Genomic DNA, 26,703 nt, shown 5'->3' with positions numbered 1-26,703 from the left:
CCAAAGGTTTGGATTTAGAACCTCCCTCGTACCAAGACCCTAAGAACTAGACCATGACTCTGAGTGGTAATATATGAGTTGGCTAAAGGTCCAATGAGTCTTTATAGAAGAATAAAAATAAATAAAAGTAAGATCTAATGTTGAGGGCACTAGCATCAATCTCACTAAACTAACTTTTAAACAAAAAAAATAGCTATAGTCCCCTAAAACTCTCATACATTTACTCTCAATATTTTGTCCCAAAAATTTACAAATGAATAGTGTCTTAGTAAGTGTATTGAGACATTGTTCATCAACAAACCAATTTACCCCCAATTTATATTCATCTCTCTCTCTCTCTCTCTTCCTTCGAATCAAACCTCCATTGTCGAGTTCCTCCTTAAACAAATCTCCACCTTTCGTCACTACCATTATTGATGGCTATGTGAGTGTCATCCCTACCTCTTTCTTCAAATCAATCAGGTGGTTGTGCGATGGCTCCATTTCCAGATTTGAGTCGGGTGGTTGGGTTGTGTTTGATATGGATTTGTGTTGGTTTATGGATTTGGTTTATGTTCATGGTTTGATATAGGCTGTCTATTTTATGCGACGACTTTGGTTTGTAGTTTATGGATTTGGCTATTATGAGTGACAATGGCTTTGTCTTTTTGCCTAATGGCTTTGTGTTCTAAAATCCTTCGGTTGTATCAATTGGCAATGCGAGTTGTGATGGCTTTCTCTCTTTGGGCTAAAATGAGTAGAGAAATAAAGTAAAGATGGGAGAGAAAAAAAAATTACATAGAGCAGAGAAATAAATATTAAAATTTTAATTTTGATGTAGGTATATGCTTGATAAAATAGCAAAAATGATATATATTTTTTACTAAATTTGACTAAAACCATCTTGAAGCTTATGTAAATCAGTAGTGCTAGAATCATAATTTTGCCACAACTTGTTCACATGGTAAGTTGTGAGCGGTGGAGTTGTAAATCCATATGAACCCACTACTTTTACTCCATCACTCACAACTTGATCACGAAGTAATTTTTGGTAAAAATTATAATTATAATTATGTTTGTAGTTTTTTTGGATGTAAAAGAAGCTTAGAGCATCTCCAAGAGCATCGGTATCCGGCTTTATTAGCTAAAAATTTGGAGATTTTGTGTACTGTATATGCTCCAGTAACTTCGGTATAACTGGATTTTTTTTTTGGCTAATGAACAGTAGCCCATCAAGTCTGATGGGCTACTGTTCATTCTTCAAATACATTTTTTCTATTATAATAATTATGTGTTAAATAAAAAAATGTTAGAAGGTGTATAGTTGTTAAAAAAAATAAATAATGAATGAAAAAAATAATATTTAAATGAGATAGAGAATGAGATAGAGAATCTGTTGGAATGTGTATTTGAAAAAGTGGATAGATAAAGGTAAAAATCACTGTTCATTCTCCAAACAGTACAAAAATTTGATAAATCTGCCGAAGATATTCTTAGGAAGCCCTTACATTAGCCTCTCTCATTTATCATTTATTTTTTTCCAGCTAATGATTCAATTTAAAAAATAAAGAAGCTTGCTCCAGCAAGCTGATGGGACTACCTTAGGTTGACCTGTCGGTCGTGCCCCACCCATATGAACACAGCCGTAAATGTTTGGTGCAATTCCAAAAAATAGCAATAAGTTGAGCATACTTCAATTCTTTTATGAATGTTGGCTACTGCTTTTGATAGTGATGAACTTTGTACCTGTTCATATTTATTTATTAGTGTAAATGCTGCCTTTCACAGTTCACTGCTTTAATCAGGTCCAAGTGCTCTAATAATTCTACTCCCATTCAAAAAAGAAAGAAATAGTGCTCTAATAATAGAGGGGAAGTTTTATCTTTTTATGCCTACAAACTTTTGGGATGAACAGAACGCAGTTGAATGACAGAACATGTGTACATTAAGTGAACTGTGTGAAAGGAGAAAATAAACCATGTATTCAATGTGGGTGGATGCATGCACTGATGCATGGTATACTTTTTCGTGCGAAAGGGGTCCTTTTGCGAACGCGAAGGTAATTTAATTAGTTGCCCAAAATATAATCAAATGGATCATTATGCCTAAAGAGTGAGAAATATTTGTCCTTAATTTTTTTTTCTTTTATTTTACTATAAGAATAGGACTTTCTAGAGTTCTTGAGTAATTTGTTACATAAAATTCTTTTAGTCTTGACCTTTTTTTTTAATATATATATTTATAATTAATAGTTCGAATGATGCCATATCATAAATTCATTAAAATATTCTTAAAATGTGATGATAAATCAGTTATTAAGAAAAAGAAATCAACACATCATATTTTAATTTATTAATTAATTTTAGTTTTTCAAAAATAAAAATAAAAATAAAAATAGAAAACCCAAATCTCTACCACCATCTCTCTCGTCTATATTCTCACCGTCGGCACCATGGTGTTTCATGATCCCATATAAGGGAATAAACCACATCTGGGTTTTCTATTCCGGCATTAGAATGAATAGAGATTGCAAAGCAAGACTTGCAAACCCAAATAAAGATTGCAAAACAAAACTAATGGGAAAAATTGTGATTTACTTTTCCCATTGTAACCAAAATGGCGTTTTCCTTGGCACCCATGGGAAAAGTACTTTTTGTTTGTTTTACTTTTTTACAATGGGAAAGGTACCTGGTCATGGAAAAGATAAGTTCAAAGTAGAGCCTGCGAAAAGGACAACTTTAACATTATCAACCACAAAGCAACCAAGGACGCCGTGGGGGGTGGGGCACCAAACTTTGTTAACAAATCTAGCACTGAAAACCTTAGAAGAGAAAAAGTTTGCAAAATGCCCAGTTTCACTTTGTATGAGAGAGTTTCTAGAGCTTCCGCCATTAGAAATATGGAAGCTAGCTGATAACGCAGAGACCATAAGAAATATGGATTCTTTATTCCAGCATGGTAGTGAGAACAGAGGAGAGAGATAGTGATAAATCTGGCTTTCTAAAGTGGCTAGTTGAAGGACTTTTTTTAATAAATTAATGATGGGGCATCATTTCAACCATTTATTATAAAGCAAATGATTAAGATTAAAAATACTCCGTGAGTACCCTAAAAATTATAAATAATCTAAATTCTTATTATAATTCAATAGTCGGAAGAAAAGATTTCAACTTAAATGTCTATGTTGAAACTACTAAAATATGTTAACCAATCAAGCTATTACGCTTTTGACAGTCGAAGAGAATCTTACTTTCTTATTGTTAACCAATCAAGCTATTACGCTTTTGACAGTCGAAGAGAATCTTACTTTCTTATTGTTGTAATATGTTTTTTTCTTGGGCCATGTTAACGGATACCCTTAGAAAAATTATTAATAAATAATAATAGAAAAAGTAATACTATCGTCATAAACTATTTTATAATATTTTTACAAAATGTTAACGTGACCAATCTCTTATTGGTTTTCATCTAGGCTCACTATTAATATCACTTTTTTATTTACCAATAATCACCCATCACATCAACAATATTTATTGTTTTATTATTCTCTCAATAAAATGTTTGTAAAAATAGCTCCTAATTTTATATATATAAATAATTTTAATTTATGGTGTATGATTGATGTTTTTGATTATTGCTCTTTATCATTAGATTAAGAATCTAATTAGTTTTTGGTGTCAATGGGAATCTAAAGTTTTTATTATTAGACTAAGACATCAATTGGTCTTTCTCGATGGGAATCGAATCTTAGATTTCTTATTCAATGACAAAAGACTTTACCAATTGAATTAACTGGAATCTATTAGTCTAGATCTTAATCTTGATTGTCAATCAAGCTACAATGCTCTTGACAGTTGAAGAGATTCTTACTTTCCTATAGTTGTAATTGTTTCTTTCTTAATGATAATTTTCATTCCATAGAACATAATATATACATACACACACATATATTTTTTAGAGTGTCCATAGTGTGTATTCTCTAGTTTTTAGACGTGTCCAACATTCCAACTGTGTCCTATTTGCTTTGAATGAGGACATATGGTAGTCTAGATCCTAATTTTTTTTTTAATAAAGAATTTTAATTTATGGTGCGTGTTTGATGCTTTGATTATTGCTCACTAAAAAACCAATTGGTTTTTGGTGTCAATGAGAAACTAAAGTCTTCATCATTAGGATTCTTGAAAAAAAAAAAAAAAAGTCTTCATCATTAGACTAAGACATCAATTGGTCGGTGTCAGTGGGAATTGAACCTCTTACTTTCCTACAGTTGTAATTTGATTTTTCCTTAATGATAATTTTCATTCCATAGTGTGTGCTCTCTAGTTTTTAGATGCGTCCAACATTCCAACCGTGTTCTATTTGCTTTGAATGAGGACATACGGTAGTCTAGATCCTTTTTTTTTTTTTTTAATATAAAGAATTTTAATTTATGGTGCATGTTTGATGCTCTGATTATTACTCTTTATCATTAGATTAAGAAACTAATTGGTTTTTGGTGTCAATGGGAATCTAAGGTTTTTAGTTTTTATCATTAGACTAAGATATCAATTGGTTTTTGATATAGGTGGGAATTCGACGACAAAAGACTTTACCAATTAAGTTAACTAGAACTCACTAGTCTTTTTTTTTAGAGAGAGTTTTAACATATGACGTCCACTCCTGATGATAGCTCTTCATCATTAGACTATGACACTAATTAGTTTTTTGTGTAGGCGGAGATTGAACCCTAAATCTAGAACCCATTAGTCTAAATCTTAATCTTGACTATCAATTTCACTCAATATAGGTCATTGATGATTAATGTAAAAACAAAAGTCTATTGACACAACTTTTGTCAAAACTCGCTTGTATATGACGAGTTTTGAATTGTAGAGAAAAAGTGGTAAGTCAATAACTTTACTACTCACTAATCATCACATAGACGAGTTGTGACAAAAATTGTGTCACTTATTTTGTTATGGCAATAGACATTTTGATCTAGAAATTAGATAAAAACGACTCTAATGAGTTATAAGTTATGACCTCCTTTTCAAATTATATTAGAAAGTATCAATAGAGAAACTTCTTCTTTTAATAAAAAATAAAAATAAATGACTTTTTTCTTTGCTTTGCCTTTATTAAGAAAGGAATAGTAACGGGTAAAGACACACGAGCAACTCTCAATAATTAATTCCATTTTGATTCTTTAGCCACAAACCTTTTTTTTTTCTTTAGCCTTAAACCTTTGTTTGAGAAATAAAACTTTTTTCTTTAGCTCAAACTTAAAGGGAGAGGAAGCGTCCTAAAAGTTATTTCTAACAATAAAATCAGCTACACAATATTTCTTACTTTATTGGACAATATGTAGCTTTACAACTTTTTTAAAATCATTCTTTGATAAGAGGAATGGTGTTTTTGTAAGCTTTTAAGCTTTTTTTTTTTCCCAGTTTAGGGAAAATAAAACTAGAGAAAATTTTCTATTTAAGTTTAAAAAGAAAATAAATAAATACTATTATCTAAAAATGCAACTAAGCAATTCATTAGTATTTCTAAGTAACAAATATATAGCGATCCAGTCAATGAGTTTTCTATTAGCATATTACATATATTACTTCGGATTTGTGATCAAGTACAATGTCATTGAGTAATTTAAGATTAAAAAACATCTAAGATTCAAAACCCCTTCACTCCCAACCATCGAATAATTTATACCACTAAGCAATGTATTTTTGGGTATATGTCTCTCCGCTAGACCACACAAACGGAAAATTTACTATTAGGTAGACCACTTTGCTCATCCAGTATATGGTATTCCTAACTACATTTCTACTTTCAAACAAGAAAGAAAAGAAAGATTGAAGGCTGCTACAAGGAGACATTGGTGGAGAAAGATAGTATCCTAGCACTAATAGACTAACACAACCATTGGTGGCTGATTGCAATTGGCCATGCTCCAAGCTTTTCAAGAGGTTCGTCTCCTACGCTATTACAGGGAGACCAACAAAGCTGCCGACACTAGCAAAAATAGGCTTTGAACTTTAATAACTCTTCTATTTTTTTCACTTGTTTTCGTCAGGATAGTACTATTAATGATTAATATAATCCATGTTTAACAAAAAAAAAAAAAAAAAAAAAAAAGGAAGAAAGATTGTGCAATTAGGTAAGGTGGATTTACTTCTTTTCTTTTGAAACCAAGAGATGTACGTACTACGCACTCCCTAAACCTAGGGTTTTAGGTTAGCTTTCTTATGGATTGGGTTAGATTTTTCTATCATGAATATTCTTGCACTAGTCTACATTCATAAAACCAATAGGAAATTAAAATTGAGATCAAGTTAGGAAACGAAGATAAATTATTAGTTTAATCATCATTTATAGTCAAAACTTACTTATCAATTAAAAAAAATCATTATGAAAAAAGTTTCTGAAAGTAAGTAGATGTGCTTTTTGCTTTTATTTATTTTTACTTTATATAATAAAATAGTAAACAAAAGCATTTTAATAGATTTTTGGAAAATTTCGTAAGAATAATCAGCTAGAATGTTCTTAAATGCAGGTTGTGATTAAGCTGTGAGTTTGGGGTAATTTATTTTCATTTGTGTATTTTACTTAAAAAATAAGTTGAGTTATACCTGACTAAAATAAAACTTAAAAAAATTCTACTTACAATAGTGTTAAAAATAAAGTGACTTATAAACTAGACAAAACCGAACAGGTTTGTCGTATAGTATTGGAAATTAGGAAAAAATGGGTAAATACCCTTAATTTTAAAATTATGTAGCAAAATACTACTCTTTCCAAAATATTTAGCAAAATATCACTGTTTTTTAAACTTGATTTTAACAAAATTGAGTTATAAGTGGATTGAACTCAACATTAGTATATTTAATATCAAGTTCTACTTTAAAATACACATAAAACTCGATTTTGAGGATATTAAATTTTACACAAAAGTTTTAGGAGCCATTTTGCTAAATACTTTGAAAATAAAGATTTTTTGCTATATAGTTTTAAAATTAAGCCTATTTACTCTTTGCCCAGAAATTAATCAAATTAGAAAGAAAAAGGGCAGACAACCAGATTCCAGAACCAATCATAGTCCAGATTCCATCACTAAACTATATTGATAGAAAATCATCAATAATTCTAACAGTAAGGCAACAACCAATCAACTTTCTTTCATTTTCTCACTGTTTTTTTTGCCATTAAGTGTTTTTTTTTTAATATATATATTACGTGTTTTATTGATGTACAGAGTGACCTTGAAGTTGACACTTGGAACTGATAAGATACCAATGAAAATTGAAAAAGAAACATCCAGAATGGCATATGGTCCAAAGTTCACATTACTTTCACATAATAAAATAATTTTGATTTTTGAGCATCATGTTCTTTCAGAAAGCAGAAATGATAGGACATTGTCTCCTGTCAAGATCTGTATGCATCAAGAAAATGTTCAGGCCTTTCATTTTTGGATCCAAAAGTTCAAACTCATCAACATTTTAGGCTGCGTTTGTTTAACATGAAAACCAATTCCGGAAAGCATTTTACACCATTGTGTGTGTTTGGCACCAACTGAAAATATGGTCAAACTGAAAATATTTTACACTTTGACCGTAAAATACCCCCTCACACCCGTAAAACCATTTCCATAGTTGTTTTACCTTCAAACCCCTCGCACCCGTAAAACCATTTCCATAGTTGTTTTACCTTCAAACAACATTTTACAGACTGAAAAAGTGGAGAGAGAGAGAGAGAGAGTTGTCGCTAAAAGCTCATCGGTGATGCCATCCAGATCGTCACCACCCAAGATTGGAGTCGCCATCATAGTCGCTGTTAGAAGCTCATCAGCGTCGCCATCTAGATCGTCACCATCCAAGACTGATCCACCGAAAATCGATCTCGTTCTCGACCTAAAACTTATCAGCGTCGCCGTTTTCGTTCTCGTTCTCATTCTTGCCATTGTTCTTGTTCTTGACCGCCATCTAGATCCACCCAAAGCTCATCGGTGCGGCCGTTCTCGTTCTCGTTCTCGACCGCCATCTAGATCCACCTAAAGCTCATCGGCGCTGCCATCCTCCATCCACCCTGATCTCTCTTTCCCTCAATTTATCACTCTTTCTCCCTCCGATCTCACTCTTTCTTCCTCCGATCTCACTCTTTCTTCCTCCTACTCAATGTTTTTATTTTGATTTTTTGTTGTATTAAGTGTCTATATTGAAATTTTCCGTAATAAAATTTGTTTGAATGCTGAGAAAATGACTGAGAAAATGTGAAAAATTTGTAAGAAAATAGCAGTTTTAGAATGTTACCAAACACCGAAGATCATTTTTCGGATTATTTTTCATTGCACAACCAAACACCCGAATTTCATTTTTTTTACAGAAATTCAATTTTTCCTGCATTCATTTTACACTCGAAATTCAATTTACATTGAATCAAACCCTAATAATCTTTTGCAACTATTAAAGATTCAACCTTCAAAGTCAAAATTAGTTAGGCAAGTGTGGGTTCAGAAAGCTGACTGTTTTGAACTTTGCATCACAGTAAAGTTCAACGGCAATAATTATGAGAGGTGTCTTTAACGATACTTGCAAAAAATAGTGTCTTATTATTTTGAAGCGACAAAAATAAGCTAAATTCGAAGGTGACAATAAACATTAAACTAATGGAAACCACTTAACTCATTTCTAATCAGCAATAATTAATTAGTGGCAGGCCCATGCCAGCTAATTTTCACAAATGAGTGGAGTGGGAGAAGATATAAAGGCTTCAATTTCAGTCAATCTCAGACAATACAATAATTTATTTTTTTTAACTCAATCATTATCATAACTAGTGTGTAACTTCCATGCATATATATAAGTACATTTAAAAATAATTACAATTACACGTTATATATTTTTTAAACCCTATATCTCTAAAATATCATATATATATAAAATTTAGAATTTAATTGAATTTAAGCTCTTCAGTTTTAATTTACACATAATAATTTATTTGTCACAAAAATTTTAAAAAATTAGATAAGCACGTGGCGCAAAATCTAATTGGATTTGGACTTTTCGATTTTTATATTCAATAATTTACTTGGCATAAAAATTAAAAATTATATTAGACACGTGGAGCAAAATTGAGAATCCAATTAAAATCAAATTGGCTTTTCTCTTAATTTTACTTATTAATATATGTGTATATATATATATATATATAGAGTATAATGAGGGAAAGAGATTAATTTCTTATCATCTTAAAATTTTGTAAGCATAAAAGGCATAAAGAGAAAATATAATCCATCAGAATTTGCCAAGGTACACATCTTATAAAAAATATTTATCAAATATTATAACGTTATCAAAATTATTTAAAGGATAACTTGAACCTAACAAATATATATATATATATATATATATATAAAATTTATTTTGTGGGTTTGATACCTCTGCTAATAATGTACATATGAAAGTAATTTTGTAATATCCCTTGATAACTCATGTTAGATGCCAATAATGAAAAAAAAAAAAAAAAAAAAAGCTTTTATCTCAATTTTTAGCATGAGTGATGAGACTTTTATTAAATAAATTGACTTGTTCTTTGGAGAAAACATTTTTTGTTAGCTAATGTGGCAATATCTAGCTTCAAAGTTCAAAAGATCTGGCTAATTATATATACTTCTATCTAATTATATACTCTTCTTTTATTAGAAATGCAAATCTATAGGCCTAGCATAATCTTAGCTTGAGCCTACCTTCACACACCTTTGTTTATTCTTTAGAAGGCATCAATCCCGGATAAACTACCCACCTCGCAGTGTCATCCGTCCTACGAATTATTGGTGCAACGATTAGACATCCTTAGACGAAAGAGTGGTCTTTCAAGATGGGTCATTGTGTATCACCACCTCCCACCTATCCTACACATTCCATCAAGGCTATCACTATATATGAAGCAATCGTTTGAACCCAAACACTCATGAATCTAATGAAACTTTGAGAAATACTAAAATGACCTCTTAGAGTTCTTCAAGATAATATATTATACGTTGAGTACCTTGCCTTTGTATATTCACAGATAATTTTATATAAGGAAAAAAGTAAATATACTTGTTCAACTTTAGGTCAAAATTAATCTAACCTCAGATTGTTTTAATTTGAAATTAAAAAAAAAAAATATTGATCTTTGTGAAAAGACCAAATTGAGCATTCTATTGCCATTTTTGTTAGCTAAGTGGGTGGAAAAAGCAAATAATGTGCAGAATACATGATGTGTTTATTTAAAAATTCATTTCTAGAGTAAAATTTAATAGAGAACTATTTTTTTTACTAAAATTAAAATTAAAAAAAGTAAAAATATAAATGATTTTGTGTTCAATAATAATAATAATAATAATAATAATTGTATGGACGGGATTTGAGTCCTAATCCCAAAAGTTAGAAGGATCTAGGCCCAAAGAGCCCAATACAATGAATTTGTAGAGAGTGGATTAGAAAATTAGGCTATAATGAGTTGGGTAGCAATTATAGTGGATCCAAATGACAATAATGTAATGACAAACTGGTTTCTCTAAAGAAAATGGTCTTTGGCATAGTTCGAGGAAAACAATTCTTATATATATTTCTTGAAGTTGATTACAAATACAGTTCTTATTTCTACAATATTTCTTTCTCAATTTTTTGATCCCCTTCTCTTAGGGCATCCCTTCTATTTTATACTATCATTTCCCTTTTATCTCTGCCCTCCATGTGTAGATTAGAAGGTTGGTTTGATCCCTGTCACATCAGCACCTCCCTGAAGTCTCTGGAGAGTAGCTGTAAATTACTATTCAAGTATCACTTCCTCATTAATTTGGCCAGAGAGTTCGCTGCAGAGTATTCAATGCGGTGATAGTAGTTTTTTCTTAGATATTTCCCACCTCCCATTTGTCCTGTACGTTCATAACGTATATCTTTATCAATAGAATTTCCTAAAATGTCACTCTAGATGACAGAACACACTTTCTGACCTCTGCTTCATTTAGCCGAGAAGATACTCTTCCTCGGCTTACCTTCCCTAGCCTTCTCATTCATAGCTCGCTCATGGAGTCTTGAGTCTTACATGTTCATCACTGTTTATTTGTCCTCGGACCGCAAAGTGTCCTTAGATAAGGTCTAAGACCCAACACATGTTCTTGGGCCCTTTATTTCTATAATAATAATAAAGTTATATAAAATCTCATTGCTCCTTCGTTGCCACTCTCACCTCATCATCACCACCACCACCACCACATAAAGCCCTCATTTCTTGCATCACCATCACAAACAAACCCATCAAAATCCAATAGTCCTAAAAGTCTTAAGCCAATCGAAATTGGCCAAGGTCCCAATCTCCACTTCAAAATTGTGCCCTTCAATAGATTATAGAAGGACCAATTTCATCATTTCTCAAAATTCATTAGTTTTCGACTTCAAATTAGAATAATAGGCATCAGTTTAATTTTGACCCAATATTTTGTTGATATTTTTATATTTTTTCGGTTGCACCATACACGGAAAAAAAGGTAAGATTCAAACCACAAACATGAAATATTAAAAAAAAATCATTAACATAGAGCTATTACTTAAACAGTTAAACCCCTACTAACTCCATGATTATGGAATCATGATTCACGTAGTTCATAATTGATTTGTGGAGAAAGTGTCTTTCAAAAGGAGCCAAAAGTAGAGCATTATCCATGAGATGTGACAATTAGTGGTGATTCCACTAAATCCAATACGGATTAGTATTATCTTGCTGTGAGTGGGTTGTTGGACCCAAAAATCTAGCATAATCGATTCACTTATTAAAAAATAAAAACACGTTCCCTTAATCACTGAAATTGAAGTACAACCACCTTTCCTCGTGAAACTAATGGTCGGAATAAAGCTATGCCGGAGAGACAACATTTGAGTCCAATAGCTAGGAGCCTGGGATACCTCTTTTACATAATATAATATATGTAGTTACATGACTTACATTTACATCACCAATCAAAAGTTTACACTCATATATTTTAGTCTAATAGGGCCGGCCCTAAGCCTAGGCCACTTAGGCCATCGCGTAGGGCCCTCTACTAGAGAAGATCCCCAAATTTTCGGGTAAAAATTAATATATTTTTTTGAAAAAATATTATTTTAGAGATATAGATTTTGTTTTTTCTACTCTTAAGAACTCACAAATAATTAAGTAATGCTAGAGATAATACAACTTTAAATATATGAGTCCTACAAATATTATGTCATTAATTACAAGAAATAATTTATATAGAAAAATGCAAGAAATATATACTATAAGTTTTACTTTAAAGACCTTTACAAATTGATGTGACAATTAATATGATTTGTGGTCATCAACAACTTATTAAATGCATTTTCAAAATATGCTTTGTGATTGGTAATATATCTTTGTAAGCCTCATATTGTAAAATTTATAATATTCCTAACATCATTAATTCAAATACTTATTTATTATCTTCTTGAAGTGTCATTAATTACATTCATACTACATCGTTTCTAAGTGTTTTTGTAGTAAAATTTGTTATAGTTTTAGCATTTTTCCAAAAAAATAAAAAGCATATTACAAAATAAAAAGAATAGAGTTTTGTTATAAAAAAAACAATGATATTAAACACTAGTTAAATATTATTTAAGTGATAACAAAAAAACCCTATTTAAATATTTCATCTTAGGCCTCCAAATTTGTTGGGCCGCCCATCAGTCTAATAATATTGTACATGTCATTGATTCTTGTGACCACTACATTATCTAGGAGTAATTTATTACACTTGTATATTTTAGTAATATCTTGTTTATGTGTGAGCCTCTATTACCACATTGGCCATACTCCTCTTGAACTAAATCCTTCAATATCTACACACCAATGTTTAGAGGTGAGGACATGAACACCACAAAATTAAGATTTATATCAAAATCTCAAAACTCTAATACGACCTTTTATTAAGTAAGTCAACACAGTATTTTTTTATCAAACATGTTATATGGGTCGAATTTGAGTTGACACAAAAATAGCTTATTTTTACAAATTTATTAAAAAAGTTGTATTGGATTGACAAAAATATGACCACTTTCAACCTATCTAATAACTATGATCTAAAAACTAACATAATTAACATATTTTTTTAATATTTTATAAGCACATAAATTATAACAATTATAAGCAATTGTAGGGTCACAATTCGGGGTCTAGGCCCAACAGTTATGGGGTTCTGGCCCAAGGAGCCCTAAATAATGAATTTGTAGAGAGTGGGTTACAGAACTAGGCCCTAACGAAGTGCGTACTAATTATCTTTGGGCCATACAACAATCGAAAATAAGAAAATCTCCTTCATGTCCATTAGATATACGGTCCGAGGAGATGTATGGGGTGTATCTCTGTCTCTAATCAAAGGCTATGGTTCTTCTCCTCTTCTTCTGTTCTAAGTTCCTCCTTTTTCCGGTCCCCCTCTTCATGGGGACTCCTCTCTCTTATATAGCCCCCTGAAGTTATCAGAACCTTACACTTGTTGATCATCTGAACCTTCACTTGAGTGCCCATCCTATCGGACATCTCTCTCATCTTTCTGTGAGTTGTAGTAGCCAAGGTAACACTGTTTGCAAGTCCTCTCCACATTAATGCGGTCAGAAAAGTAGCTGCCATGTATTTAATGTGGCAGCTGTAGTCTCTCCATTGACATCCTACACTTTCTTCCCTCTTACGGGCTTGTGGGACTCATTCCTGTTACTAATACTCGTTGGAGTGAATCTTTATTACTGGCAGGGTGCATGTTTGAGTCATATTTGGTATGTCCAAGGAGACATTCCTCCTCGGATCGCATTTTAAACAAGTTTGGGCCTTTAAGAATTGGGCCGGGAGCCCTTTTGGTACCCACACCTTCTCCTCGAACGTGGTCGAATTCTATAGGGGCCCAAGGCCCATTGTATGTTCTGGGGACTTTACCCCTACAGCAATAAATTCCATGCAACTTATAGTTCACAATATTATCAATTAGAGTACTAATATCATACAATTTTAAAGTTCTTTTTGAACCCAATGAATTTCTATCAATATTTAAACTTAGATAATTTAGGAAAAATAAAATTATATGAAGAGATTTTTTGTTTTTTTTGTTTTGTTTTTTTTTTTGTTTTTTTTTTTTTTTAAGTAAAAGAGTTGAGGACTATAGGGTTGCATAAAAGAAATTACCAATATAATTATAAAATTTGTTTAATACTCAATTTTGTTTTTAAAATTCAAATTAATGTTTGATAAAAATGATACTCATTTATATGGGATAAATGAGTTTGTGTCAAAGAACTTCGGTCCATTTTAACTTGATTAATTAATTGAGTTATTTCAAGGTTATTACAAGTAATTAAAAAAAAAACATAATATTGACCAATTTGCATATTTCCACTAAAAGCTAATCGACAAACAATACCATGTAATGTAAGGGTCGTCAAACATTGTTACCCTTACCAATACGAAATGCCTAATGCACCACACACTTGTAGTCACACTATCGAACTATCTTGCATTTTTGAGGATTATTTGTTAGTGTGAACTTGTGGCTTTTCCTATATACAATCCACATTTGACTTTGTTTTAAGTTTTAATTATAAAATGTACCCTGTTGCAAATTGGAAAAGGTTCCTCTTGAGCTTGGTTTGGGGAAGAAAATTAATGAAGTTTTTTTTATTTAAGGCGAAAATCACATTTTCACGCGATGCCCACTTTGGTCCCTATATTTTATTTTCACCGCTTTTACTCTTTATTTAGAAAAACGCATTCCATTTTAGTCATTTCCGTCAATGCCCTAATGGCAAAGTTCTAGGTGGCAGACGGAGTGCATCGCTGGCACACTAAATGCTAACATTAGCATTAAAATAATAATATAATATTTTATTTAGCATTTTAAAAATGCCACGTCATCTTTTAAAAACAAAAAATTAATTTATGAATTTTAACTAAATGAAAAAGAAGGAAAAAACAGAAATAAAAACAAAAAAATAATATAAATTGAGATCTAACTTTATTTTGAGTAAGAACAGACAAGAACACAAACTCAGTCATTGTTTTGTTGGCAACCAAACACAATATCAGTTGAAAACCTAGTCATTGTTATTTATTTACTTATTTTCCCATGTCTTCATCTCTCTCATATCTCAAACTCACTCAAGCTGAAGACCCAAAACCTCTCTCTCTCTCTCTCTCTCTTAGAAAAGTGTCTCTCTAAGATTAGTGGTTCTCTCTCTTAGATCGGTGGGTCTCTGGCTCAGATTGGTGGGTACTCTGGATCAGTGAGTTGTTTTTGTCTCAAATCGGTGAGACTTTCTCTATTTCATCTCTCAACTTAGAGGTGGAGATTTCAGTGGAGATAGGTGGTGGCACACTCCGATGGTGGGTTTGTGGCTTATGATTTTTGTTGATTTAGGTTTTCACCTTGTTCAAATCTGGGTTGGTGAGGAGGGCTTAAGGTTCAATCAAGGGGATTTTCTAACAGAAAGAGTTTGAAGTGTGCTGAGTTAATGGTTTTGTGGGTATTTTGTTCAAATTTGGGTGGGAGTTGTGTTTGATTTTCTGGGTTTGTGCTCATGTGTTTTGGGTTTGATTTTCTTGTGTTTTTATGTTTGTGCTTGAAATTTCTAGGTTTGTGTTAATTTTCTTGGTTTGTATTCTTTGGGTTTTGAAAATTTTGGGTCCTCAATTTGGGGTTTTTTTTTCCTCTCTCTCTCTCTCTCTCTCTCTCTCTCTCTCTCTCTCTCTCTCTCACATTAGATTTTTTTTAAATCTTTTTTTTAACCAATCTATGGTATTTATGGGTTTCGGCTAATCGTGTGTGTTTGTGGGAGTTCTTCTTGTTTTGCTTTGGGGCTTAACGAGAGAAGACGTGGAAGTGAGAGTCGGTGGAGGCGGTGGTGGTTTTGGGAGAGTAGAGTGAGATTGGTTCAGGATCGTTGTTTTGGATTGCTGGGGTTTGATCATCAGATGAGTTTTAGGTCTTCAATCTTGTGTTCTTATTTTTTGAGTTATTTGTGATTTTTAGTTTTTAATTTTGAGATCTTAAATCTGGGTTGATGTTTTTGTTCAAGATATTTTAGATCTTAATTCACAAGAATTTTGATTTTTAATTCTGTTTTGATTTTTTTTTTAAGTTAAAATTAATAAATTAATTTTTTAAATTTATATTCTGATGTGGTATTTTTTAATGCCAAAATAAAAAATTTTATTATTATTTTAATAGTTCTGTCTGCCACCTAAGACTTTGCTGTTAGGGCACTAACGGAAAGGACTAAAATGGAAGACGTTTTTCTAAATAGGGAGTAAAAGCGGTGAAAATAAAAGATAAGGATCAAAGTGGGAATCGCATGAAAATGTAGGGACGAAAATGTGGTTTTCGCATTTATTTAACAAATGAGGCAAGATTAAGCCAAGTTTAGAAACCATTATTAAATGAGTGAGGCTTAAACATAATGTGTTTGTGAACAAGTTCATGAGTATGAGGCTCAATTAAGTATATAATAAATTTTATGTTTATATATATACATGTATAAAAATTTATTACACAGACTTGAAATTGAATTTTGTAAGTTTATAAGATATTATATTATTATTTATAATTTATTAGTAATATAAATAACCAATTTTGTAGTAAAATTGCATCTATTTATCTATAAATTAGTTATTAAATACTAATTTTGAAGTGGAAAAAATTTATTCATTATGTTTACTATGTTAGTGAAAAGAACAAGTAAACCAAAAAAAAAACTAAGCTTGAGCATGCAATTTAGCTTCATAATAAGCTCAAACTTAGTTCATTATCAAGCTAACTTACATGGTTGGACTTATTATTTATATGAGATAAAGGAGTATCACAATAATATTCCATAAGTATTGAATAATTACATATCCTCAACGATGCGAAACTATTTAGTGCGTTGTGCACCTCTCACATAAATGTGAGTTTCACATGTGTGTCATGCACATTAGACCTACATTTATGTAAGAACGAAGTATAGTAGCATGCCGAAAATTTTCTTCTTCAAATCATAGTTTTAAAAAACTAAACCATTTAACCAAAAATAAAAAATAAAATTGTTCATAAAAGAATTTTTTTTTGTGAGGTTCAAAGTTTTGGGGTAAGATTCGGTGTTAGAGAAATGATAACCTAATATATATATATATATGTTGATTAAAGATATATTTTTTTACAATTTATTAATTATGATAATATTATTTAGTTAGTTTTTTTTTTTAGTATATCAAATAGTTGAGTAAATTCGTAAAATATCTCGAACCAAACTAACTCGTTCCTAGAGACTAGAGTCCAGGGCCTTCGTTCTTTTCTTGGTTTTATTTTGTGGTGTGTGGGTAATAAAAATAAACCCAAAGTTCACAACTCAGTAACGCCTACTGAGTTTCATCTTTTCCTTTGGTTTTAGGCCAAAGAGATCGAGATCATAATTATATATAACTTGTCTGGCGGCAACCAACGGTGAACTAGACGAGATAAAAATTACTAAAAATTTATTACATCAATAGTTTATAAAAAAAAAAAAAATTATAAAATAATTTATTTATAAAAATGTTGTAAAGCTTTTTTAAAATTAAAATTAAAATGTTGTAAAATAATTTATTTATAAAAATTTATTTGCGGTTTTAAAAACCTGTAATGGTGTCCTGTTAAATGTTAACCCGGTCCCACCTGGCAGTTCCGGTCCGTGTCAAAAAACCCATGTTAAAAACATCCAAACTATGACAGACAGAAGCATTTACGCCATAACCACTTCCATATTACATTTCAGAAAAAAAATCTAAACTCGCTTCTCAGTCTCAAAAAGACACCGCGAGAAGACGAAGATTATGGCTTTCGGGCTTCTACAGATGGTTTTAATTCTATTTCTAATGTTTTCCTACACATACGCAGTAGCAGAAGAGCAAAACCAGCAATCAAAGCAGACTTACATAATTCGCATGGACAAGACCAACATGCCGTCAAGTTTCAATGACCACTCTCAGTGGTATGCCGCATCTTTAGAGTCAGTATCAGACTCAGCAGACATGCTTTACACCTATGACACCATAATCCACGGCTTCTCCACACAGCTAACAGCTGAAGAAGCTGAGTCACTTGAAAAGCAACCAGGAATTCTGGCTGTCATACCTGAAGAGAGATACGAGCTTCATACAACTCGGTCGCCAAAATTTCTTGGATTAGACAAAGCTGATGATACTCTCTTCCCCACAGTCGAGCAAGCGAGCGAGGTGATTATTGGAGTATTAGACACAGGTGTATGGCCCGAGTTAAAGAGCTTTGATGACACGGGACTAGGTCCCGTACCAAGTGGCTGGAAAGGTGAATGTGAGGTTGGCGATAACTTCAATTCATCAAGCTGTAACCGCAAACTTATTGGTGCAAGGTCTTTCTCAAAAGGGTATGAAGCAAGAAACACAGATATTATTACACAGAAGGAATCGAAATCACCTAGAGATGATGATGGCCATGGAACTCACACCTCAACCACAGCAGCTGGGTCAGCCGTAGAAGGAGCTAACCTCCTTAATTATGCTTTGGGGACAGCTCGTGGGATGGCTCCACATGCCCGAGTCGCCATATACAAGGTGTGCTGGCTTGGTGGATGTTTCACTTCAGATATAGCAGCAGCGATAGAGAAGGCTATTGAGGATGGAGTCCATGTTATATCCATGTCTATTGGGGGAGGAATAAACTCGTATGACAAAGACATCGTTGCCATCGGAGCTTTCAAAGCAACATCCCATGGAATCCTAGTATCTTGCTCGGCAGGAAATGGTGGACCAACTCCAGAAAGCCTAACCAACGTTGCGCCTTGGATAACCACTGTTGGTGCCGGAACTCTGGACCGTGATTTCCCCGTTGAAGTTAGCCTTGGAAATGGGAAGAATTACACTGGTGTATCGCTCTATAACGGGAAACAGTTATCAGATTCTCTAGTACCACTTGTTTATGCTGGTAATGTAAGCAGCTCTTCATATGGTTCTCTGTGCTTGAATGGTAGTCTAAATTCAGGAAAAGTTGCTGGAAAAATTGTAGTATGTGATCGAGGCTTAAATTCTAGGGCGCAAAAGGGTTTGGTAGTTAAAAATGCTGGTGGTGTGGGGATGATATTAGCTAACACAGATTCTTATGGTGAGGAGCTAGTTGCTGATGCACATCTGTTGCCAACAGCAGCTTTAGGACAAAACACCGCTAATGCCATTAAGGCCTATATCTCCTCGGATTCTAATCCCACAGCTACAATTGGTCCTGCAGTCACAAAATTAGGAGTTCAACCATCACCAGTGGTTGCAGCATTCAGTTCTAGAGGTCCAAATCCGCTTACTCCAGGAATACTCAAACCAGACCTTATAGCACCAGGAGTCAATATCCTAGCTGGGTGGACAGGTGCAGTAGGACCATCGGGGTTGGACGATGACAAGAGGCATGTGAGCTTCAATATCATTTCCGGAACATCCATGTCGTGCCCTCATATCAGCGGGTTAGCAGCATTCCTAAAGGCTGTTCACCAGGAATGGAGCCCTGCAGCCATTAGGTCTGCCCTCATGACCACAGCTTATACGGCATACACAGATGGGGAAACCATAAAAGATGTTGCTACTGGAAAATCATCAACACCGTTTGACTACGGTGCTGGACATGTGAATCCTTCGGCAGCTCTTGATCCTGGTCTTGTATATGATGTCACAGTTGATGACTACCTATACTTCCTATGTGCCTTACACTATAGCCCAGCTGGTATTAAGTCCATCACAAACCTAAATTTCACCTGTGATTCAAGCAAAAAATACAGCCTAGAAGATTTTAATTACCCATCTTTTGCTGTTCCTCTAAACACAACTTCAGATGAAAGGGGCGGCAACAGTGCACCTAGCAAATCTGTTAAATATACTAGGACTCTGACTAACGTGGGCACTCCGGCAACATATAAGGTTTCTGTGTCATCACAAGATCCCTCAGTGAAGATCTTGGTAGAGCCAGAATCACTGACTTTTAGTGAACAGAATGAGAAGAAGAGTTACACAGTTACTTTCAATACCATTTCTATGCCATCTGGTACAACCAGCTTTGCTCATTTGAAATGGTCGGATGGGAAACACATTGTTGGTAGCCCGATTGCTTTCAGCTGGACATAATCACGAGCTCTGAAGTGCCAACAAAGTGTAGATGGCAAGATGCTCACCCTCCTTGTATTAAGATTTAGTTTGTCTTGTTGTTTTCCTTTTTCTTATGTTCCACCCCCAGGCTTACTCCAGATGCTGTTAAACCTAGGTAAGGAAAGAATCTAGAGAAAATAATTGTACAGCAAACCTTGTAAGGGATTGGGTTGTGAATTTAAAATTGAATTACTATGTTGTAACATTTCTAGAAGTCTCTCATCTTGTCTATCATGGTTCACAAAATTGAAGAAAAAGAGGCTGGTTTTGCAGTTTACCTTGATTTTGTGATTTACAAACAACTTCCACAATAGGATTACTGAAATTGCTATTGTAAATAAGGAAGCACAGGAAACTGCTATTTCGTTACAGTCATGGCTTCCTACTCTGAATAGTAACAAAACCAATACTGAGTTAGAGAGGTGTCTTGTACATCTGGCATCTACATCACCTCTTTTACTGCACGTGAATCCATGTAAACGACTTGTAGTATTTAATTATGGGCCTTCCAACTGGTTATCGTTATCCTGGCTTTTGTAGGATATTTAAGTCCTTTGATTGGTTGGAAGCTTGCTATTAGTAGTACTCGTGGTTCTCTAGACCAAATTGCAACCACAACTTAAGAGGAATTTGTATTATTTCAAATCCTTATACTTATCATGGAACTCAACAGATCAAGGAAAAACATATTAAGGTGTGGGGGATCGGTTGCTACTGTTTTATTGCATTGTCTATTGTATGCCTGCTACTCAGAGTGCAGAACACTGGTTTTAGATGAAATTGATAAAGAAATTGAGGGAAGCATGTGGGTTTTCTTTGAGAAATATCCTATCTGTTTAAAGATCATGGTCAATTGTCTCCTGTTTCTTTATAGCTTTGAGCAATTGCATGGTTACTAAGAACATACAAAATGAATTTATCAATTATGTTTCCACTGCAAATTCCACATCCCTAATACATTCTTGAACTGATGGTTTCAAGTTTCATTGCCATGGTAGGCTCAAATCAATAAAAATGTGATGCCATATATTTCCAATATGTAGAAAATTCCATGACTATTATTTTTAAGAGGATTTTAACCCTTCAAATTCATAAATAAAAGGATAACACAGCATCAAAGAATACTGAAACTTTTTTTTTTTTTAATAATAAATAAGTACTTCATTAATTAAAAAGGATACTGACTTGTAACTTGTTAGAAGCACTTCTCAAATTATCCTTAAAAAATAAAATCAAGCATCATTCAGAATCCTGCATTGACTGACAAACAGGAAGGAAATACGTATCAAGCTGCCAATATTTGTGTTTCACACCTTCCCAAACTTCTTCTCCTAAGCAATCCTTAACAGGCAAGGGTATCAACTGTGTGGAGTAGCCCAAATTCTCAAGTTCCAGAGAAACTAAATGACAGTAGACAACATGGAAGAAAGCATTACCTCCACAAAGCCCATTGAAGAATGAGTAGATTCCCCCAGGCTTCAATAAAATAGGAAGATGTTGATGGAACTCTCTCAAGTCTTCATAATACTCTCCATAAGTATCAAAGAAAATACCTGAAAGCCAACATGTTAGAGAGTTATCATATCAACATAAGGCAATACAGGTTTGTCATATGGATACAAGTTGTACCAATGATTGTGTTTTCATTCAGGAAAAAATATGTCATATTTCAAAACTTACTAGCAAAGAAAATAGACTTGCTGATTTACTAAAGTGGAATTAGTTTAGTCAACTACAAGACATGAATAGCTGTCTCAATTCATGCAAGTTCATTATGCCCCAGTCAGAGTAATCTCAGATACATTGAAGTATATGAATCAACTGTCAATTGAGTGAGCTTAGTCAATTCATTGGCACCCAAATTATACCCATATAATCTTTTTTTTTAATGAATATATACCATATAATCTTAAGAGACACATTGATGTTTATTTCCTTCCCCTCACAAACTGAGCTGCCAGTTCACTCATCCTCTCTCTCTCTCTCTCTCTGCCCCAATCCCATCTCCAGTATCAAGGATATATACAAGTGAACAGCTACAAATGTCCTCTGCAGTAATACATGTTAGGCTGATTGAAAGTTATGCGTAACTTATATTTTGTATAGATAAACCTTGATTGGGGAAATGTTAACCAGTACAGAAAAAAATCATAATTGGTATAAGGAAATAGTGAAGATTAAAGAATTCAGCTGATGTTTTGAAGACCTCTGAGTCACCAGTTTAAACATCATCTCTCTCTCTCTCTCTCTCTCTCTCTCTCTCTCACATATAATCAGCATGTCGTTACCCTCACACCTAATCGAAAGCCCTCGCTTCAATCTCATCTTCTCCTACAATTCCTCCAAATTGACAGCTTTAACTTACTCCAATCCTATCTCCAGTATCAAGAATATATACAGGTGAATGGATACAGATTTCCTCTCAAGTAATATATGTTAGGCTGATGAAATTTCTACGTAACTTATATTTTTCATTAATAGACCTTGATTGGGGAAATGTTAGCTGGTACAGAAAAAATCATAATTAATACATGGAAAAGGTGAAAATTAAACAATTCAACTGATGTTTTGAGGATCTGTGAGTTAGTAAAAAAAGAACAGTGGAAATTAAACAATTCAACAGGAGTTATTAAATTTAATATTCCAGTCAGCCCTCATATGAATTGCACATATAGTTCCAACACAAAAAACATGCATACACAGCTTAACGCACTGAGATCATCTCATAAAGAGAAAAGCCAAAATAATGTAGTTGTGGTGTTTTGTTCCATATGTGTGTGTGTACACTTGGACATGAGTGTGCACTAGTTCATGAAACATAAAACATAAAGATGCATGTGCAAAAGCCAAAAGGGCAACTAAGATTTGGGAGTTACCATCATAAGATTCAAGTTGAGAAAGAACATCTTGCCAACGGCCAAATATTATCTTTACATTATCCTTATCGCCCCAACCAGTACGAAGCATACGCTTATAAACTTCAGGGTGAGCCTCAACAATAGTGTGTGTAACAGGTGCATATTGCTGAATGGCAGTATCCACAAGACCCATTCCAAATCCAATGTTCAGAATGTGACCACCTCCTGAGCAAACAGCTTTGGCATGAGCTTCCATCAATGGTTTCTCCCAAGCCATCATGACAGCCTTGCTATCAGAGTCCATCAGTTTATCCTCGCTAAAAGTAACCCTGTCTTCCAGGTAAGCTCCATCAAAATCACCATTTTCATTTGTTCTCCTCACAATTGTTCCTAGGACCAATTCAGCTTGAATCCCTGTTCATATGCAAACACACTTTTTTATTTTGTATTACTTAAATTTTTTATTGGTAAGTTTATCTGAGGGGAAAAGTGACATATGAGCTGAAGCTTATTAGCTTCGTATACAAACATAATTAAAGAGACTAAGTCTGTTTTCTAATTCGAAAGTTACAATGAGGCTAAGAAGCACTGACATGGGTACGGGTGCGGGTATGATAGAATCAATTTTTGAAAAAATAGGACAAGAGTACGGTGGAACACGTCTATTTAATAATTATTTATAAAGCATTTTTTTTTTGCATATAATGTTATATATATATATATATATATATATATATCAAATTAAGAGTAATAATAGATAATAAAGAAAATCCATGACTATTAAAGGATGTTTAGAAATTAGAATACAAACCAAGAATAAAGATTTATTAATTTTCAAATGCACTATTACTATTCAGAGCATGAATGCTCTCTTTGTTTTGTAAAAGAATATTTGATTCCTCTTGTTCTTGTGTTCTGCAATTTTTTTTTTTAACAAAGGACACGAATGGGACACGCATGCAGATACGGCATCCTAAATGAAGTGTTTGTACTTCCTAGCAGTGGGGGAGGGGGATTGGAACCCTCAATATCTTTGTTGGAAACACTATGAGGTGCTAGTTGAGCTACAAGGCTCTTCGCGAGACTAAGTCTATTTTGAACTAAAACAAAATATATCCATTGTCTAGTTGTCTAGAGAAGCAACAATGGGCTCCAATTAGATACAACCATGTCATTGCATTTACCAACAAACTACATAACTGAATTTAATTGTTGTTGGTGGAAGATAACAATGTTTGTGCTGCATTAGCGAATGAAGCCACACATGTTTGAATTCAATTTAGAAATGCACATAAGCTAAGTTACCCAAAAATTTAATTGATATAAAACTTTCACTATAATGTAAGCACTGCCTAAAGTGGTAGCATATAGTAGCATAAATCGTTGCCTCTTAAAATTAACAAGAAAAATTCTAGAGCACCATTAGAGAGAGTAGCAAAGTGCGTACCAGCATTGACGAGGATATCATAAGCTTCCTGGTTGGAAGCTTCCATGGCGAAATCGCCGGCGGAGAGGTTGGAGGGAGAGAGGGCGTTCCACGGCGCGCCGGCGTCGAGAAGGGTCTTGACCACGGCGGCTTGGCCGTGCTTGGCCGCGTGCATGAGCGGAGTGAGGCCTTCGCCGTCGAAATAGGACACGTCGGCACCGGAGTCTATTAGAGCTCTCAGCTTGTCCAAGTCGCCGCTCCTCGCGGCCTCGCATAGTTGCTCCCCTTGTTCCATGTCGAGCTCAACAGTAACTAATTAATGAAAGCGTAAACTATAACCCTCTGCACAAAGTTTCACTTTCAAAGGATAAATAATAAGTTAATTAGACTTACCTCCACTGAGGTTTTTTTATTATTGAAAACCCCCTGCTGATTTTATTTTTATTTTTATTTCCCCACCCTTTTCACTAAAAATGAACTCTACATCCTTTAAAATTTAGATGAATTTTTAATTGTCAAGAATTGGTGGAACCATTCATGAGAATTTTCTCTTGAAAAATCGAGGCAAAGCTAATCCCACATCGATGGAAAAAAAAAAAAATTATACTTTGCCACCTTAAACTATACTTTATATTACACTTTACATTATAAACTTTTCGAATGCACGATTTGTACCTTAAATTATGATCCTTGTTACTCTTTGCACTCCAGCATTAAGTTTGATGTTAACTCGGATACAAATTCAAAGTTTAAGGTGCAAAGTGTAATTAGAAGTATAATTTAGGGTAGTAAAGTGTAATTTCTCATTTTTTTTAAAGAATTGAGAATAAGGGTAATTAAGTCTTTTTACATGGTGCCATATTTTTCTATCAAAGTTAATAGTAAACTTGATGTTGGACTGTAAAGTGTAATCGATGGTATAGTTTAAGATGGATAAGTATAATTTGCCCAAAAAAAAAAAATAAAATAAAACTTTGCAATCAAAACTTTACATATAAAAGACCTCACTACTCACATGTAGCGATGCCCAAAGCGCCTTTGTACTAGGGAGGCAAATCACAGACAACGTTATGGTGGCTTTCAAAATCATGCATTGTATAAATCAGAGGAGAAAAGGGAAAAAGGGGTTGATGTCAATAAAGCTTGATATGAGTAAGGCATATGATCGGGTAGAATGGGTGTATTTAGAGGCAATGATGCGTAAATTGGGTTTTCAAGATAGGTGGATATCCTTGATGATGATGTGTGTGACCACGGTTTCATACTCAGTGCTTATAAATGGTGAACGAAGGGCAAGATCATGCCAACTCGAGGGCTTAGGCAAGGGGACCCGATATCACCGTACCTTTTCCTATTGTGTGCTGAGGGCCTCTCGGCCATGCTTAGAAAGAATGAAAATGGGGGAATTCCAAAAGGCATAGCGGTGTGTAGGTGAGCTCCTTTGGTCTCTCATTTACTATTTGCTGACAACTGTATTGTGTTTTGCAAAGCTTCAAAGGAGGAAGGGCTTAGACTTTTAAAAATCCTTGAGGTTTATGAAAGGGAGTCGGGGTAGAAGCTAAATAGAGAGAAGACTTCTCTCTTTTCCAGCAAAAACACAAACGCATAGGTTAAAGAAGAAGTGAAAGATATGTTTGGGGCACAAATTATCCATCAGTATGAACGATACTTAGGGTTGCCCCCTTTGGTGGGGAAGGGAAAGAAGAAAGCATTCCACCGCATCCTGGATCAGGTTGGCCGAAAAATAGTGAGATGGAAAGGAAAGCTATTGACAACAGCAGGTTGTGAAATCCTAATAAAGGCCGTTGCCCAAGCCACCCAAATGTATACGATGAACTACTTTAAACTCCCTGATTCCTTGTGCAATGAGTTGAACACGAAGATGAGAAACTTTTGGTAGGGCGAGCGTGAAAAGGAAAGGAAGTTGGCTTGGATAGCTTTAGAGAAGATGTGCACACCAAAGGCTGAAGGTGGGATGGGTTTCAAGGATCTCAAAGCATTGAATTTAGCCTTGTTGGCAAAACAGGGATGAAGGATCACTCAAGATTCAGATTCCCTAGCTCATTGAGTGCTTAAAGCTAAATACTTTCCAGATTCCAACTTTTTGGAGGCTCAGTTAGGAAAAAACCCATCATACACATGGAGAAGTCTGGTGGCTGCAAGGGCGGTTCTTAATCGTGGATTGAGATGGAGTATTAGAAATGGGTGAAAAGTGAGGATATGGACAGATAGGTGGATTCCAATTCCTAACTCGTT

General features: G+C 33.9%; 2 protein-coding genes across 2 annotated transcripts; one reads left to right on the top strand and one right to left on the bottom strand.

Annotated features, from left to right (window-relative positions):
- The first annotated feature begins 17,747 nt into the window (after positions 1–17,747).
- On the top strand, positions 17,748–20,440 carry LOC115971945 (subtilisin-like protease SBT1.7). Its single transcript, XM_031092063.1, has one exon. The coding sequence runs from the start codon at positions 17,833–17,835 to the stop codon at positions 20,140–20,142; it is 2,310 nt and encodes a 769-aa protein (XP_030947923.1). The 5' UTR covers positions 17,748–17,832; the 3' UTR covers positions 20,143–20,440.
- Positions 20,441–21,283: 843 nt separating this feature from the next.
- On the bottom strand, positions 21,284–24,793 carry LOC115971948 (protein arginine N-methyltransferase 2). Its single transcript, XM_031092068.1, has 3 exons — positions 24,469–24,793; positions 23,040–23,435; positions 21,284–21,716 (listed from the first exon to the last, which is right to left on the bottom strand). Exons 1-3 carry the CDS (start codon positions 24,740–24,742, stop codon positions 21,403–21,405), a joined length of 984 nt encoding a protein of 327 aa, XP_030947928.1. The 5' UTR covers positions 24,743–24,793; the 3' UTR covers positions 21,284–21,402.
- Between the last annotated feature and the right edge of the window lie 1,910 nt (positions 24,794–26,703).

The sequence above is a fragment of the Quercus lobata genome, chromosome 12, assembly GCF_001633185.2.
Source record: "Quercus lobata isolate SW786 chromosome 12, ValleyOak3.0 Primary Assembly, whole genome shotgun sequence".
In the NCBI taxonomy this organism is placed as follows: Eukaryota; Viridiplantae; Streptophyta; class Magnoliopsida; order Fagales; family Fagaceae; genus Quercus; species Quercus lobata.
This window is presented reverse-complemented; position numbering and strand designations above follow the sequence as displayed.

Bases quoted from the DNA above. Each gene is read 5' to 3' on its own strand.
- LOC115971945 (XM_031092063.1), top strand. From the start codon at position 17,833: ATGGCTTTCGGGCTTCTACAGATGGTTTTAATTCTATTTCTAATGTTT.
- LOC115971948 (XM_031092068.1), bottom strand. From the start codon at position 24,742: ATGGAACAAGGGGAGCAACTATGCGAGGCCGCGAGGAGCGGCGACTTG. The intron at 23,436-24,468 runs GTACGCACTTTG...GCATATGAACAG, and splicing joins TGATATCCTCGTCAATGCTG to GGATTCAAGCTGAATTGGTC. The intron at 21,717-23,039 runs GTAACTCCCAAA...GTTGGCTTTCAG, and splicing joins TCAACTTGAATCTTATGATG to GTATTTTCTTTGATACTTAT.